The following is an 18,181-nucleotide window of genomic DNA, read 5'->3' as shown; positions in this document are numbered from 1 at the left end:
TGCGGGATTTGAAAAAAACCACCTCTTGAAATAAGTGTTCTTCCTCTAGACTCCATCTTCCTGCCACTACCTCTCCCATATCACAGAATCCCAGCTCCAAAAATCTCTCTGGGCCAAGTATTCTCCAAAGTTTTTCTCTGGCTTCTTTGATATGTTGTCTAACACATCTGTCAGATCCAGAATCCCTACAGCAGCAATCAGTTCTACCATCACCAACCGTGTCGCCGTTGTACGCAGACGGTCCAAATTCAGGCATTGGGATGACACAAATACCAGCCAGCTTAGTCTCATCATCATTATGATCACTGAGATCCAATTCTGAAGCTTGAGGAAAGTGAGTTAATGGTTCAGATCCATTTGAACCACCAGTAACATTCTTGGTACCCTGTGTACCCCATTCTGGTATATCAGCTTGAAAATCTAGTCCAACTGGAACTAGTTTCCGAGGAGGACATTCCAAGAGAGAGGTATATATCTCTTCAGAGTGAACTAATGTTCTTCTTGGAGGACCGAGACATCACAGTAACCCCCCTCACGGGTGAGGAATAGAATATGAAGTGATTCTGCAATAGTGGGGGTGTTCTAGGGCTTGTTCCCTCTCTCTCTCACTCAGCAATTATTTCTGATTGTTCGAAACCCAACCTGGTATGACCAGCATAAGCACCCGTAACCCACTTCTCTAGAGTCTCAAAAGTGCCCCATTGAATCATTAACAAGTTCCTTTCTTCATTGGCAACATAGAGTCCTTGAAAAGGAGTGCACGAGATAAATCTGAAATTTGATAGCATGCCATCATCCACTACCCTTTTTTTTATTTTTAAACCATTCTTCACCTTTTGCACCCACATGGGTTGGTTCCCCCTTTTCATCATCAATCTGTTCACACTCTTTTCCACTTTCTTTTCTTTTCCTTTGTTTTATATCACCCACTCCCTCTTTTTCTTATCACCCACGAGACTACTCACATGCATCACCCACTATCTCTTTTCTTTTTTTTTTCTTTTTTCTCTTCAATTTCTTTTCTTTTTTTCTCTTTTCTTTTCTTTTCTATCTACCATATATATATATATATATATATATATTATTATTATAAAAAAAAAAAAAAAAAAAAAACTGGGCCAAGAAACTTTATTCTTATTATTTCTTTCTTTATTTTTTTTTCACATTTTTTTTTTAATTTTTTTCAAATTTCATTCATACCATATAACTTTGCACACCAAACCATATTTTATTCATCTCAGGGATCAACCCCGATCACAATTTTACCCTAAAACAAAAAAAACAAAAAAAACAAAAAAAAAAAACAAAACCAAAAAAAAAAAAAAAAAAAAAAACAACAACAACAACAACAAAAAAAAAAAAAACAAAACACAAACGGCTTTGTTTTCTTTTCTGCAGACGGCCACCCACCGACATCCCTTCTCTACTCTGCCGCCTGTCTTTTCTTCTTGCCTCCGTCCTGGACGACCCTTGACGGTGTTGCCTCCATGCTTCCTAGACCACCAAGCAAGTTTCCTCCTCCCTGCTCCTCCACTACAGCATATGGTGGACCTCCAAATCGGAACATCACGGTGGCCTTCCGCTTCAGCTCCTTGTTTTCTGTCTTTAGCACACTTATCTCTGCTCGCGCATCCTTATACATGCGTTGGAGCAGAGCCAGCTGGGAGTTTAACTGTTGCACCTCATTTGTCCTGCTCTGCAGCCGGTGCGACAAGTTTGTGACCGCAGTCATGGTTTCCACACATGACTTCAGAGTATACTGATTGGCCTCAATATCAGTTTGCACCGCCATTTTTTGCTCCACCGACAGCATCGGAAAGTTCAACGGAGCAAAACCAGAGGTGTTTGGTTGAGGTTCACTGGCCACCGCACCAGTTATTTCTCTTGTGGACTCGTTCAGTTCTGGAAAGAGCGTGAGCAGACCACGGGACGAGGAGGCCATGTTCTGGGTAGCTGGACGGGAAGAAGAGGCCATGTTGCTGAGTGTTTCAGAGACGGGTTGGTTACCGAGTATTACAGAGTCTCTCTCAGCAAAGGAAGAGTTTTTTCAGAGGATTTTCAGAAGTTTTTTGTCTGCCTCAGCCTCAGCATCAACCTTGGTTAAATAGCCAAGGCAGCCACGCGCATCATGCGCCGCTCGGCGCTCGACGCCAACCTGGACACACCTTTTTATGGCACGCCTTTTGATGGCACGCCTTTTGATGAATTGGGCACGCCTTTTGATGGCACGCCTTTTGATAGATTGGGCACACCTTTTGAGGGTGCGACTTTTGAAGAGTCCGACAAGACTCTGTAAACTGTCCCGACATTGATTTAGCTCCTTCGTGGGTCCGACAAGACTCTGTAAACTGTCCCGACATTAATTCCGGTTAGCTCCTTCATGGGTCCGACAAGACTCTGTAAACTGTCCCGACATTGATTCCGGTTAGTTTCTACAAGGGTCTAGCAAGACTCTGTAAACTGTCACAACAACTGTCACAGCATTGTCTGCTACAACGGTCCGACATGACCCTATAAACTATCTTCTACATCGGTCTGACACCGCCATCCAGTGTCCTCTACACCGTTATGACACCACCATACAGTGTCCTCTACAACGTTATGACACCCCCATACAGTGTCCTCTACAACGTTATGACACCACCATACAGTGTCCTCTACAACGTTATGACACCACCATCCAGTGTCTTCACCAATGGTCTGACACGACCATACAGTGTCTCCTATCCTCTTTTATTTTTATGTATTTTCTTGTTTTGTAACTCTCTCCAAACTCAAGTTGGTTAGTTCCTATCCCCCTTGAGTTTGCGGGGGGCTGTTAAAACCTATCACCTACTTCACCCACTTAAACCTACTCCACTAAACCTAACCCACTACACCACTACCACCTCACCTACTCCACTAAACCTAACCCACTACACCACTACCACCTCCACTTCACCTACTCCTCACCTACTACACTCACCCTCTCCTATATAATGAGCCACTCACCATTTGTAATATATAACATTATATCAATCAATAATATACAATTCTCTTTATACATTGATTTTTACATAGTTGTAGTTGTGATGTGATGGTGGTGGTGGTAGTGGTGGCGGATGTAGCAGTAGTGATGGCAGCAATGGTGAGGTTATAACTGTGTACGTCGAGAGAGGGAAAAATGCATGGCAGCAGTGGTGAGTCATGAGGCTCCCGCAAGAGCAAGTTTAGAGAAGGCAAAATGTACAGAACCTTGCACCCATTTTTGGAGAGGTTGTTTATGTGACTCAAACTCACAGCACTAGCCAGCAGGATGCTAACCTTTACCATTGGGCAAGCCTCCGTTTCAACTATGTAATAGAATAAAGTGAGACAAAAAGATTAATATTTACAAAAAAAATAAAAAGTAAAACAAAACAAAAGAGAAAGAGAAAGAGAAAGAGAAATCCCAACAAAAATTAATCCTTACTATAATTTGCTAGAACCATCTGACAAAACTACAAGCTATGCAAAGATTGAAAAGTTGAACTATGCAGAGTATTTCACCACGACATCCATGAATGATACGGCTAACATAGATAATCTTATGGTGTAACTTCTGAGTTAGAAAGCATCATAACATTAAGATCGCCTTCAGCAATAATATGATTATTTGCGTACAGAAGGACACAACATTTTTACTGTTTACAGTGTTTGTTTAGAACTTTGAACAGAAGATGCACTGAATGGATGCATGTACTCATGTAGAACTGGAAATCACAAATCTAACATTTTGAACCAAAAAGAAAAAAAGGAAAAGACTAATTGATGTAGTGGACCTATATATATTGGCTTATTACATGGGCAATAGCATTAGATACAAATATACACTAAGGCATGGGACATCCCTAACTGCCAAATTGTAGGCTATAGGAATACGTATCCAAAAGTTAGGTATGGTTGCTGGGATGGTCTTGCACATTTGAATGTATTGTATTTAGGAATTTATCTACAGAAGGGAATTTCTATCTCCCTATCCATGTGCATAGCAAGAAAACTAGCAATGGGGCTGTTTGGGAACTTGGTTTTTAGGTTTTTTTTTTGTTTTTTTTCACTACAAGACAAATGTATTACAAAACCAAAAAAAAACAAATCTAAACAAAATATCACATCAAACACCATAATCATTTCATTTTTTCTCTCACAAACATCACATCCAACCACAAAAAAAACCCAACTATCTTCCCAAACACAAAAAAAAATTTCTCCAATAATATCCTACAACTAAAAAAACCTACAAAAAAAACCCACTTCCCAAACACCCACAATATGAGCTTCTTCTTCAATGATCATCAAGTATTGGTGATCCAAATCTCCAATTGGGGTATATGGGGTCAAACACAGCACAGAGCTAGCATTCTACCCTGGGGGAGGGGGGAAAGTGAAGTAAATGGTATCGAGAACAAAGTTTAGCATTGGTTGGTACAAAAAAATAATAATAATAAAATCATCATTTCAAACAAATAAGAATAAAGTCTGAATCTATAGAGTGGGGGGAAACTGAAATGAGATTCCTCATTAATTAACGCTGATAATACATAAGTGTTACTAAGCCCAAAAGACAAAAAAAAATGCTGAGAAATATTATAAATGGATTTTGCCAAAATGGGTGGGGGGGGGTGTTTGTCCTTCTATAGCTTAAAATCCTCATAATTATTGGTTTACTCTGGTCCTTGAATGCCATATATGCAACAGTCACAACTCTATATTTAAGGGGGCCCATCACGTCAAAAAGCATATGCATAGATAGAGTATTAAATGGATGCCGGTTGTCCGTGTATAAAATCGGGTTTGAGAACTTTGAAAGAGCCGTGGTTCCGAAACTGGGCCCCCCTCCATCTGCCCCGATCAGACACATCTCATAATTATTGGTTTACTCTGGTCCTTGAATGCCATATATGCAACAGTCACAACTCTATATTTAAGGGGGCCCATCACGTCCAAAAACATATGCATAGATAGAGTATTAAATGGATGCCGGTTGTCCGTGTATAAAATCGGGTTTGAGAACTTTGAAGGAACCATGGATCCCAAACTGGGCCCCCCTCCATCTGCCCCGATCAGACACATCTCATACCTTACCCTTGTCCTTGTCATATCACGTTTGACATGGGTACTACAGTCCACATAATACTGTATACTAGTACTAGGAACCTCAAATAGCCTACACATTATCCTCTTGTGCATAAGGTTGGCCTCTAGGTGATTGCAAAACCAACCGTTTTCCATCGGGAAACCGTATCCTCATAAAAAAGAGTTAATAAAATATTAGCATATCAACAAATCAACGTCACAAGAGCAATATCTATGGAAGGGGAACCGCATCGTAGGGTTAAACTGCTGGCTTAAATAATTATTTATGAGAATACTGTCTTCAGTTCCACACATGTCAATAAGGGAGAGAGAACCTTTAGGCTTTTCAGGACTTTTTGATGCATTGATTGTTAAGGCCAAATCTGAGGGTGAATTAAATTACTTAGGGACAAATATTAGCATACCAAACAAATCTGCATTACAGGAGCTATATCCATGGAAGGGGAACTGCAGCTTAGGGTTAAATTGTGGTTCAAATAATCATTTATTAGAATACTGTCTTCAGTTCCACAAGTCAATAAGAGTGAGAACCTTTAGGCTTCTGAGGACTTTCTGGTGTTAAGGGTGAATTAAATTCCTTAGGGGCAAAAGGTGAGGTAGTGACTTTAGCTTCCACTTCTCTTTGTTTATCTAGGAACCAACTTTGCACCTACATCACGAACAAGGGCAATTCAAGGGTTATTATAAGTTACAGAACAAACAATTTGCATGGGAAAAGAAAGAAATCAAGAGACAAAGAAGAACCTGTTCCCATCCTATAGCAGATTTTCCAGTTCGATGTTTAGAGCAACTGCATAAAATTGGGCATGCCAGAGATAAACAAAGTCAATGTTTAGACAATCTTTTTTTATATGGATCCATGGTTAATATACGATGTACCGAGAGTGGATTTACTTAAAACAGGTTACAAGCTCTTGACAAAAATCTTGACTCAAGGACTTTTCTCCCACTTCCTTAAATTTGCTCTCCATTTCCATAATCTATCAAAGAAATCGAATATCAGTCAGTTCACCACAAAATGTGAAACAAACACAAATAAGCTAATTTGATTGTACGAGAAATAGCAATGCACAAATCAGGTTAGAAGAAAGCCTTTATCCCAACATGGGTTGGCTATTGGAAACATTCAGTCTTTAATCCCAAGTCAGAGCACTGTAATTGATGATCATGCCAATTAGCAAGGTTAGTAGGAACTTGGCAACTGCATTGTCAATCATGATGCATCTAATAAATCTGTATATATATTAAAATATAAAATAAAAATAAAAAGTCAATGCATCTGAAATTTTGAGATTTAGGAGTGAAACTACTACTGGTTAATTCATGGTGCCATGTAAAAGAATCTTCCCATCCTCAATGGCAAATATAATTATTGTTACATTGCCTTTGCATTTCATTCCTATTAGTTTTAATCTTAGTTAAAGACTAATCGAACCCTGGTTGTTATTTGTTTTTTGAGCAGAATGCTTCATTGTAGCTTTTATTTGTCCAACAGGCAGCTCACAATGAGACCAATATAATCAAATCCTACAGCTGAATATAATCTACCAGATTTCCCCATTTTACAGGGCAAGTCAACCCTGAAACACTAGCATGTTTTCCCAACTAGTCTCTCATGTGGCACTCACCATCCAGCTCCACATTGTCCTTTTGAATGGTCTTGGGTTGTCTATTGGATGTGTGATATTAGATTCAAATTGATCTTTACTTTGCTATTTCTACAGGTGTTATTGTACCTTTTTCAATGCTTTGTTGTTATTCCTAGATGGCTTTTGTTAGGTTGTTCTTTTGCTTCTTTTTTTTCTTTCTCTCTTCTAATCTTATGCTTATGTAAATTGCTAGATTCTCATGTTTTATTTGAGTACTAAGAATTCAAAAAATGTTTATGTTATTATCTATAGATGAATCATTAACAAAATGCATATTCACCAACTTGATGAATGATGGCACCAACTACAAATTTGCAGATAAACCTCTTGACCAAGGGGGACAATCTTCTACAATCTCCCCTCGAATAGACACCACCAAGGAATCACGAGGCGGCAACTTCACTATATAAGAAGACACTATGATCATATCGGCTTGGCTCAACATTAGCTTAGATCCAGTGCAAGGAAATGAACAAATATCAAAGGCAATTGGCTAAGAGTGTGGAAGTATATTCACCAGTACAAAACCTTTTCATCTACTCATACTCAAACTTCTCTAATGAATCGTTTGTGGGTGCTTTCCCCAAATCCAAAAGTTGAATCAAAGTGGTCTTACTGAAAAAGACAAGGCATCAATGCCATCAATTTTTTTATACTTATTAGCGTAGTCCTTGTTTGATTACATGATAATTAGTGTTCTGTTTTCTATTTTAAATTTGTGATGCAAAGAAATTGTACAACAAATTGTATAAATCATCGTGTTTCCGTTTGAACATTGTTGGCATGACTTAAAAGACCAACCAAAATGGCGAGAGGAATATAACATGAAGAAAAAAAAGCAGTGACGTGTGGCATCTATTCTCCTACACTGAATTTGATTAATTTAGGAAACAACGATGCCTCACATGATAACTATTTAGACTTGGAAAGACCACCGGGTGGGAAGGCTGAAAAGGATCGTTTGAACAAAAGAAAGAGAAAAGATCGTGGAAATGATTAAGGAAGGTCGCTTATTTTGATATTGTTAGAAGGGTCATAGGAAGATAAAAATAAAATGAATGAGGAGCAAATAGAAATGTATGAAAGGTCCTTGTCCTCCACAGTCTTTTTTAATAAATTTCGTTCTTGATTTTCAAAAATAAATAAATAAATGAAAATGTATGAAAGGTCCTATTTGCAAGAGCAAGAAAAGAATGATAATGAGAAAGAAAATAAGCAAATGGAACAATTAAAGGTGGAAGAGAGAATAAAGTCTATAGATACGAGTGTGATGTTTCCATTGCAAGCCGAATACATTAATCGCCACCAAATGGAAATTCTCCAAAAAGAAATTTAATTAGAGAAAATTTCATTTTGCCCCCAAAACTATCATTCAAAAATCAATTCAACTCTTAATCTTTTAGTAATATTAAATTTACACCTAAGCTATTTGATTTTGGATTAATTTTACCCATGCTATTAGCTGCCGTTTATAATCAATCAAACGGAAGTTGTTGATGCAGCATTGAAATTTTGTTTAAAACTTTATTTTACCCCCTAAACTATCTTTAAAATATCAATTAGACCCTCAAACTTCAATTTTTTTTTTATTTTTTATTGGCATTGGGGTGTCCGAATCAAAGTCCAACTAATCCCCAAGACAGCACAGATCCTTGGCAAGAAGTTTCCTGCAAGTACATAACATCTCGATTAATTAAAGGGTCTTCCCTAGTCCAATGGCCCCAAGGAATTGTTAGCACTTAAGAGATTTAGATCCCTAAACCTTGGAGAGAGCACACCCCCAAAACCCATGACCTTGTCACCAAGCCAACCCCTTGGGGTTGACCCCCAAACTTCATTTTATTTAGGGGTCTAATTGATTTTTTGAGGATAGTTTGTGGAGTAAAATGAAATTTTAAATGAAGTTTCGGTGCCACATCATTAACTTCTGTTTGATTAGAGACGGCAATTGACAATGGAGGTAAAATTGATGCAAAATCAAAGAGTTTAGGTGTAAAATTGATATTATTAAAAGAATAGGGGTTGAATTGATTTTTGAGTAATAGTTTGGGGGGTAAAATGAAATTTATTCACTTAGTTATTGTTTGAACTATGCTTTTGACTTAGTTTGTTGGTGGATTTAATTCCCCCTTGCAAGCAAAACTTCATTTTTATTTAGTTTATTTTGGAACTAGTTATTGTTTGTTTGAACTATGTTGGAACTACTTAATGTTGAAATGAATGAATGTTTGAATTACTAATAGTTTAATTACAAGGCTGAATGCTTGATGAAGTGCTAGCTATTTACAGGGTTTCAACTATGGTACTCTCTATCTTTCCCCCCTCTTTTTGCTTGCTAAACTACTTAATTACTTGTAGTGTTAATTTGTGTACATTCAATTCTTAATTTGACAAATTATTGAAGATCTTACTTTGTTATATTTTGTTGTTTTTGTTTTGTTTTGTTTTGGTTTGGTTTTTTTTTTTCTCCAAATCATTCCACAAATTTTGCATGTTTGTATATATTCATATACTATATACTTAATAAAACAATAATTGAAAATTATTTTAAAATATATTTTCAAAATAAGTTACAAAATATTATTATACATGCCATGCCACTTCGGCAACTATGTCAGCAGTAATATATGGTGTTTTTTGTTTTGAAAATTGGTTAAGTTAGTTTAAATGACTAGTTGAAATAGAGAGTTAAACACACTAGCTAAAGTAATTACGTAAAATAAAGAACCTACCTTTTTTGTAGTTCAGCAAGTGAAAAATGAAGAGTGTGGTTGGAGTTGCTCTAAATGGGTGTTCAAGCTCAAGAAAAACTTTGAGAGGACTACTGCCGGACACAAGGCTAGGCTTGTTGCTAAAGGCTTTCTTTAGGAACATGGTGTTGATTTCCAAGATACGTTCAGTCCTATTGCCAAGCAGTCCGCAATCAGAATTCTACTTTGTTTGGCATTGCATCATCATTGGCCTATGAAGTAATTAGGCATCTCTAATGCCTTCCTTCATGCCAAATTGGAAGAAGAGGTTCATATAGTGCAACCTCCTCGCTTTGTTGATCCTACTCAACCTCATCTTGTTTGCAAGCTTCATGAAGCTTTGTATGGACTTAAACAGCCCCCAGGGCATGGTATTGTACTTTCTCATCTTTTTTCTCCTCTCAAGGGTTTGTTCATAGTCAGTGTGACACATCCTTGTTTGTTCACAAGTCAGGGTGTTTTGTTACTTATCTACTCATTTATGTTGATGACATCCTTCTTACTAGGAATAATCAATCTTATATTCAATCCTTATTGTCTCATATGCACACTGCCTTCTCCATGAAAGAGCTAGGAGATATTTCTTATTTTTTGGGCATCTCAGTACAACCCACTCCTCAAGGTTCCTATTTTCTTTACCAACAAAAGTGTGCAGCTGAGATTCTTGTTAAAGCTAGCATGGTTGATTGTAAACCTTGCTCTACTCCTGTGTCAAACAAGCCATCCTTGTCTCCAAGTGACTCTCCCCTATTCTCAGCCCTTTCTATACAGAAGCATTGCTGGAGCACTGCAGTATCTTACCATCTCTAGGCCTGAATTAGCCTTTGTTGTGAATCAGGCTTTGCCAGTTCATGCATTCTCCTACCATTGGTCATTTAACTGTTGTCAAAAGAATTCTTAGACATGTCAAAGGGTCTTTGTCCCATGGTCTTTCCCTCCACCCAGCTCTTTTCACTTGTAAGGTTACACAGATTCTAATTGGATTGGAGATACATCAGACAGAAGATCTACTTCTGGTTATTGCATCTTCTTAGGATCAAATCTCATCTCCTGGTCTTCCAAAAAACAGTCTACAGTATCTAGGTCCTCTACTGAGGCAGAGTATAGGTCTCTGGCTCACACTGCTGCTGAGCTCACATGGCTATAATTGCTGCTGGCTAACTTTTTGGTTCCTCTTCCTTCTCCCCCAATCCTTTGGTGTGATAATTTGTCTGCAACGTCTCTGGCTGTTAATCCTGTTTTTCATAGTCGATCCAAACACATTGAAGTGGATTGCCATTTTGTCAGAGAGAAGGTTGCAGCTCACAATCTGCCTCTCAAGTATGTTCCTACCGCAGACCAAGTTGCTGATATCTTCACCAAACCCTTGTCCACTACCAGATTTCAGTTTCTCAAACACATGCTCTTGGTCTTTTCTTCCCCCATTCGCTTGAGGGGGGATGATAAGGTATTGCACCCAGCTTCAGCAGAAGCTACTGCAACAAAAGCAGCTGATAGGTCTAGCAAGAAAGTGCATCCAAACATTGTGTAGTGCTATTGTAGCTTAGTATATCTCATGTAACAAGAATTAGTTAAAGAGTCAGTTGTGTAGTTAGTTAGACGAGTGTACATGATGTATATAAGTATCTCTGATGTAAGACAATTCATTCAATCAAGAAATACAATTCAGATCTTGTTTCAAAGCTCCTCGCAAGATTTTTTTGGGTGAAAGCTCGCAAGATTTTGTGTTTTCTATAAATATATTTATTGTAATGTCAAGATCTATCCTTCTCCTTGGTATAGTGGGTTGCCCCTTTTAATTTTTAACTACTTCTAATGATGTTATAAGATCTTACGATACACGATATGATAGGATACGCGATTCAAAAAAAATATAAGAACAATACACGATTCATACCCTGATTTGACAACTATGATTGCATACATTTATGTAAACAATATTGTACGTTTATTAATTAATGGCAGTATTGTGCGTTTATTAATTGTTGGCACACTATCTATGCAGAGCTCTCAAAAGCAGAAAAAGCATTAATAGTTCAAAAGGTCTCCCAACAAAGATTTCCGTGCATCATAAATCATGATTCCAAAAAGAAGCACGAGGTAGCTTTCTTAAATAGCCATTTAAGGACACAATACAAAAACAGTGACACAACAATTCTAAAAAATTTAGGACACGACACAACAAGGATACAAAACAAATAAATAAATATTTTCACTCATGAAATATTCATGATTTCTTCGTTTTTTTTAATGTTGAAAATGTATTTAAATTTTATTATATCAAATAGTATACAATAATTTTTCATATATATATATCAAAAAATAAGGCCAAGTTTGGCATCCTCAAAAAAATCCAAAAAGTCACTATCCTAGTTAAGTCACATCATCTTATTTAAGTCACATCACCTCTCTATCACATCATTTCAAACCCAACCCATACCCAACCCATATTTCATAAAAAGTCAAAAAGTACACTTATTTAGGACACCCCAAACAACCCCTAAGTATGGACAAAAATCCCTAACATCTTTTAAAAGAAATCTATTTACATTTAAGCTTTCGAATTCTCTAAATCAAAGGAGAAGGAATTCATAGGCCCCCAAATTATTTCATCAAGCTTGCAATGTTTTTCATGCATATCTAAGAGATAAATATTGTTTGTTTATGAGAAATTGAACATAGGGTGTGATTAGGTTATCACCCCTTTTATATTAATAATACAAAACTAACATAAGAAGCCTCAAGGCATAACAAGGAAACTTACCTACAGCTAATGACAACTCATTACAGTAAATAAAACACAATAATAAATATATGATTCTAACACTCTCCCTCAAGCTGATAAAAAAATACTCTCATTCCCAGCTTGTTAAGAGCATTATGAAATGGTTTATTCCCAACTCCCTTGATGAGAATATAGGAAGTTGTTCACCTGACTTCACAAAAGAAGTAGATATAGTGTTACTGGTGAATTTCTCCTTAATGAAGTGACAATCAATTTTCACATGTTTCGTTCGGTCATGTTGAACTAGATTGTGGGCTATGGTGATAGCAACCATATTGTCACAATATAGGTGCATAGTGCCTGTCTAATGGATTCTCAGATCATTCAACAACTTGATCCATAATAGTTCATACACACCTTGTGTCATGACTCTTTATTCTGCCTTGGTACTAGATCTTGCTACCACATTTTGCTTTTTACCACTCCAAGTAACCAAATTGCCCCCAAAAATGGTACAATATCCCAATGTAGATGTCCCATCAGTGATTGATCATGTCCAATCAGCATCTGTTTATGCTTTCACTCTGAGATGATCATGTCTAGAGAAAAACAGCCCCTTTCCAAGAGAAGACTTCAAATATCTAAGGATTCACATAACTTCTTCCAAGTGTGCCTCATGAGGATCATGAATGGACTAACCACACTAACAACATCGACAATGTCAGGACGAGAATAGGATAAATAAATGAGTTTTGCCCACTAGTTTTTGATATCTCCCCCTATCAACAATAGCTTCCCCAATATCATCACTTAGCTTTTGATTCGGCTCTAACGATATGTCACACGCTCTATTTCCAAGCATTCCAGTTTCTTTCAACAAGTCAATAACATGCTTCCTTTGGCAGATGAAAATCTCATTCTTAGATTGGGAAACCTCAATACCCAGGAAATACTTCAGAGTTTCCAAGTCTTTTATTTCGAACTCTCTAGCCGAAGATTCCTTCAACCAGGGCATTTCCTCAACATCATCTCTAGTAAGCACTATGTCATCTACATATACAATGAGCGTTGTAGTCTTACCATGCGAGGAATGTTTAACAAACAAAATATGATTAGCTTGACTCTGCTTGAAGCCATATCTAAGCATTGCCTGAGTAAATCTCTTAAACCAAGTTCTTGGAGACTGTTTGAGACCATACAAGGATTTTCGAAGCCTAAACACCTAACCCTTTCTTTGAAGGTCTTCAAAGCCAAGAGGAATGTCCATATACACCTCTTCTTCCATATCACCATGTAAGGAGGCATTTTTCACATTAAATTGGTAAAGAAGCCAATCTGGATTAGCTGTAAGAGAAAGAAGTATCATAACTGAGTTCATCTTTGCAACCGGAGCAAATGTCTCTTGATAGTCAACTCCATAGGTCTAAGTAAAGCCCTTTGCCACAGGCCGAGCTTTATAACGCTCAATTGAACCACTCGCCTTGTGCTTCACGGTATACACCCACTTGCATTCAACAATTCATTTGCCCTTAGGTAACTCTGTCAATTCCCAAGTACCATTCTTACAAAATGCTTTCATCTCTTCTATCATGACAAGTTTCCACTTAGAGGCGGCAAGAGCATCTTGAAACTGGATAGAGATACTGACAAAGGAAATCTTTGATACGAGGGGAACAAATTAGAATAGGATACAAAGTTAGAGATAAGATACTGAGTGCAAGACCTCACACCCTTTCTTTTGGCAATAGGAATATCAAGATCTGTATTTTCAGGAAGAACAGGAATTTCAAAGTTATCAGAGTTACCTGTACTCTTATCAATAGAAGGAGGCGGCAGTGGAAGATCAGAAGAAGCAGTCTCTTAGATCCAAGTAACCTCCTGTCTTTCTTTGTCCCTGACATAAACCTTCCCTTGCTCCTTGAATGTATTTAATTATGTATTCCCAATAGTTGGGTCACCATCTGGTTCACATGCCACATTCTCAACATCCAAAACCGAAACAACTGGTAATGATCTAGGAATCTTTTCACACCAAAACTCCCCCTGAAGAGATGATGGAGAAACTGGAGAGGACAAGAAGTAAGATTGTGACTCAGAATGTGGTTTCCATAGAAACAAACCACTTATGAGACGGAGGATGATAACACTTACATTTATTGGATTTTAAAATAAATATTGATCAATTTTTGTAAATTTTTAAGTATAATCCAATACATTTCATATTTTTAAATCACTATAAACTGAGTTTTTTACATTTTATTTTAATAATTAATAACTTTGGCCTCGTTTGGCAAGAGGCTATTTTAGCCAATTAGCCAAAAAGTTACTAAATTAGCCAAAAAGCCAACAACCCATACCAAAAAGTCAAAGATTCTCTTTTCTCTCTACTTTTTGCACATCTTTTCGTAATTAGCCAAAAAGTCATCCCAAATATACAAGTTTTTTTTACCTACCTTTTTAGCCAAATAGCCAAAAAGTTACTAAATTAGCCTGTTCCCAAATAAGGCCTTTTATATGCCATAAATCCATATTACGCTTGTGGCAAAAAAAAAAAATTATTGGACTTGGATGTACAAAATTATTTTTTTAATTATTATACTTGTGGAAACATATGCAAATTTTAACTTGAATAGTTTTAAAAAATAAATTATACATGTCAATGTAATCATATAAAACATAAAAAAATAAATTATAAATATTTTTTTTTTTGGGAGGGGGGGTTTGGATCACTTGAATATTCATTCTCTTTTTGAATAAATAAGAGCCTACATATATATATATATATATACACATATATTTTTAATCAAGCCAAATAGATAATGACCACACTTATTATTATTTTCAAACAATATATGGATAGACACACACAAACAAAATGGTTGAGTGCTAACTGCTGAAGCAGTTCGAAACCATTACATGACAGTGCATAGCGTAACAGGCCGTTATGGCCGTTACGGCACCGTTACGGCCGTTGCGGCACCGTTACGGCCGCTATGGCAGCTGCTACGGGCGACACACCTGTGAATCTCAATCACACCGCAAAAGCGGCCGTAACGGGTGACGGTAATTACCACAACCGTTACGTAACAGCGTTACATAACGGTTGCAGCAGCTTTTTAAAACCTTGGTCACAGGCATATATAATCAACCACAAACCATAAAGGGAGCAATATAATCAGTCAAAGCTGAGGAATAGGCCCATATATTGACCCCAAAAAAAAAAAAAAAAAACAAACAAACAAACAAAAGAGTAAGGGAAGTAAAACTTTAATCAAATCAGTAGACATAGGGTCTCAACAAAACAAAAAAACCTATAGTAATGTGGAGGATGAAGACAAAAGAGTTTAATCAGGGCATGAGCTGATAGCACAAGACATTGTCGCAGCCTCTAGGATGAAAGCCAAAGCAGACGAGGGTCTGAGGAGGTGCAACAAGGGCCAAAGAAGGTCTAGGGAGTTGCGACGAAGGCTCAACAGAGTCTGTGGAGATACGACAAGGGCTGGAGAAGACTCGGAGAGGCTTCGTGAACCCTAACAGGGCATGAATAGGTGCCGACAGCCCTAGCCTAAGGTTCGGCTGAGGCTGTGTGGCTACCGAAGATGATAGGTGACCTCCAAAAGTGAGTCGATAGGTGTTAAGGTTGATGTCGGGTGGTGGGTACTAGGATTGGAACCTTTGTTTATGAGAAATTGAACATAGGGTGTGATTAGGTTATCACCCCTTTTATATTAATAATACGAAACTTACATAAGAAGCCTCAAGGCATAATAAGGAAACTTACCTACAGCTATTGACAACTCATTACAGTAAATAAAACATAATAATAAAGATATGATTCTAACAAATATGTGTGTCCTTCAGGTGTCCAAAGCGTGTCATATTCAAAAAAAAATTATATTTTAAAAAATAATAGGCCACATTTGGACACATATCTGGCACATGTTGAGGAGCATCCAACAAGTGTTGGTGCCTAACACGTGTCCAATATGAATACAAAATATTTTTAAAAGTGTCTGTACTTCTTAGATAACCACATGACAGTTAGGAGGTACTAAATTTAAAAGGGCAGAAACAAAGCTGCAATCTAACTCTATGAACTAATGTTCAACCTCTATGCAAGCACCACTGAAGTTTCTTTGTGTTCCAAACATGGTACTAATACATGATTCTTAATATTGCAAATCATCCAGAAGTCAAACAGAATGTTGGCAATATCTAAAAATTAAAGAAAGGTATGTACATGGGTGGGAAAAAGTTATACAAACTAACAAAACTTGGAATTTTTTAATTTTGGTATTTAAAACAGGACCAACTAGAATAGTATGAGATGGGCAACTCATATGACTTATAAAAAAAATTATAAAATTAATGAAATATATATGATAGAGCACAGTTATAAGAGAAATACTAGAGACCCACACTTTTAAATCCACAAATTCACTCACAATGATGTGGCTAGAGAGTTGGGCCATATATCATTGAGTGTATAACAAATCAAAAATTGTCCCTTATCATACCACATCATTATGGGTCAAACTATGGGGAGCTTTTTGGGGGTCTCAAACATTTTCCCAATTGTAAATAGATCACAATTTATATTGCTTGACCACTCTAAGGGTAATTCTATGTGCACACCACACTTTATCTCAATAGACATCATTTATGTTATTTGGATATCAACTTTTTTTTATATTAAATACATAGCCATTAAGACCGACACACATGTGGGAAGATTCGAAGCATAGACCTCTTAGTAAGGTGCAGCAATTTTGGCCAATTAGACTAGCCCTGTTGGTTATTCAAATAAGTTATTAAATACGACTGCTGTTCGAACAATTGATTTTTGTTCAGAATTTGGTATCCAAAGAATTTAATTTTGTTCAAAAATAGATATATGAACGTCATAATGATGTATACTTAGATAAAGTGTGGTGTGCGAATAGGGCTTTCAAACACCAGTTTCACATTTAGTAGTGCATTACTGATATAGCCTCCGAAATATAACTGAACCACAAGCATTAATTCAAAAGGCAGCCAATTAAAGAAAGACCATAAGATTAACCATTAGCTCAGCAAAATAATAACAATCACATGACAGGAAAACCAAGAACAACAAGAGATAAGAGGCATTTTCAGAAGATAGTTAAATGATCAAAATGATACACAAAGACACAGATTCCAGAGCTAATCCAAGCAAATTTGTAAAATTTAAAGCTGATTAAAGTTCCAAAAAAAGGTAAGGAACTAAATATACCTCAGCTAGCGTAAACTCAGGTAGATCATCATCCATTTCTGTATACTCAAACGTATCCATACTCTAGGCACACAGAGAGAGAGAGAGAGAGAGAGAGAGAGAGAGAGACAGAGAGAGAGCGAGCGAGAGCCTCTCGGGGCTTTGCCTTCCGGTCCGAAAGGGAAAGAGGAACCGGATCCTCGAAGGATGGAGAGCTTTTGCTTTGCTGGGCGAAGCCTGAAGTCTCTGAAGTGACGTAGGTAGTGTAGAGTACGCATCAAATTCAGGTTTATATAGTGGGTGTCCGGGAAGATGCTATTAGATAATGAAAAATGCTTGGTGCTCCCACTAATTAGGTATCAGTGGGTCTCGTCATTAATGATGTGATATTTTAATTTTGAAGTTATATTTTTTTTTTTTTAATGCATTAGTGTTATTAGTGGTGATATTTTTAGTGGGATGAATCATTGTTGATTAGATATTTTAGTTTTCGCTATTTTAGTAGTTTAAAATTTTTTATTCGGTTTGGCAAAATTCTGTAAATATAATTTAAAAGTATGAGTTGTATTTTGAGTTTGTAGGTTATAGAATTATAATTTGAATATAGAAAATTTATTTGGTTATGATTGTTGAATTGAGTTTTGAATTGTATATGAAATTGAGTTTTAAAAGTTTGATTTGACATGTGAAGTAAGAAAATTTGTTTGGT

General features: G+C 36.9%; 1 protein-coding gene across 2 annotated transcripts in view; it reads right to left on the bottom strand.

Annotated features, from left to right (window-relative positions):
* LOC114283780 (protein SAWADEE HOMEODOMAIN HOMOLOG 1) overlaps positions 1-17,775 on the bottom strand; it is a 38,586-nt gene extending 20,811 nt beyond the window's left edge. The window contains exons 1-5 of one of the 2 annotated variants that reach the window (XM_028226663.2): positions 17,494-17,737; positions 14,045-14,302; positions 6,010-6,095; positions 5,860-5,905; positions 5,647-5,764 (exon numbers count right to left, since the gene is read on the bottom strand). In XM_028226663.2, the coding sequence (XP_028082464.2) occupies positions 5,647-5,764; positions 5,860-5,905; positions 6,010-6,095; positions 14,045-14,140 (346 nt within the window). In that variant the 5' untranslated portion in view covers positions 14,141-14,302; positions 17,494-17,737. Of the gene's footprint in view, positions 1-5,646; positions 5,765-5,859; positions 5,906-6,009; positions 6,096-14,044; positions 14,303-17,493 lie in introns of both variants that reach the window. The other variant, XM_028226664.2, reaches the window with a different exon arrangement.
* Between the last annotated feature and the right edge of the window lie 406 nt (positions 17,776-18,181).

This window comes from Camellia sinensis, chromosome 4, assembly GCF_055761805.1.
Source record: "Camellia sinensis isolate YWXY chromosome 4, ASM5576180v1, whole genome shotgun sequence".
Classification (NCBI taxonomy): Eukaryota; Viridiplantae; Streptophyta; class Magnoliopsida; order Ericales; family Theaceae; genus Camellia; species Camellia sinensis.
The sequence above is the reverse complement of the archived record's forward strand: the minus strand, read 5'-3'. Positions and strand labels throughout refer to the sequence as shown.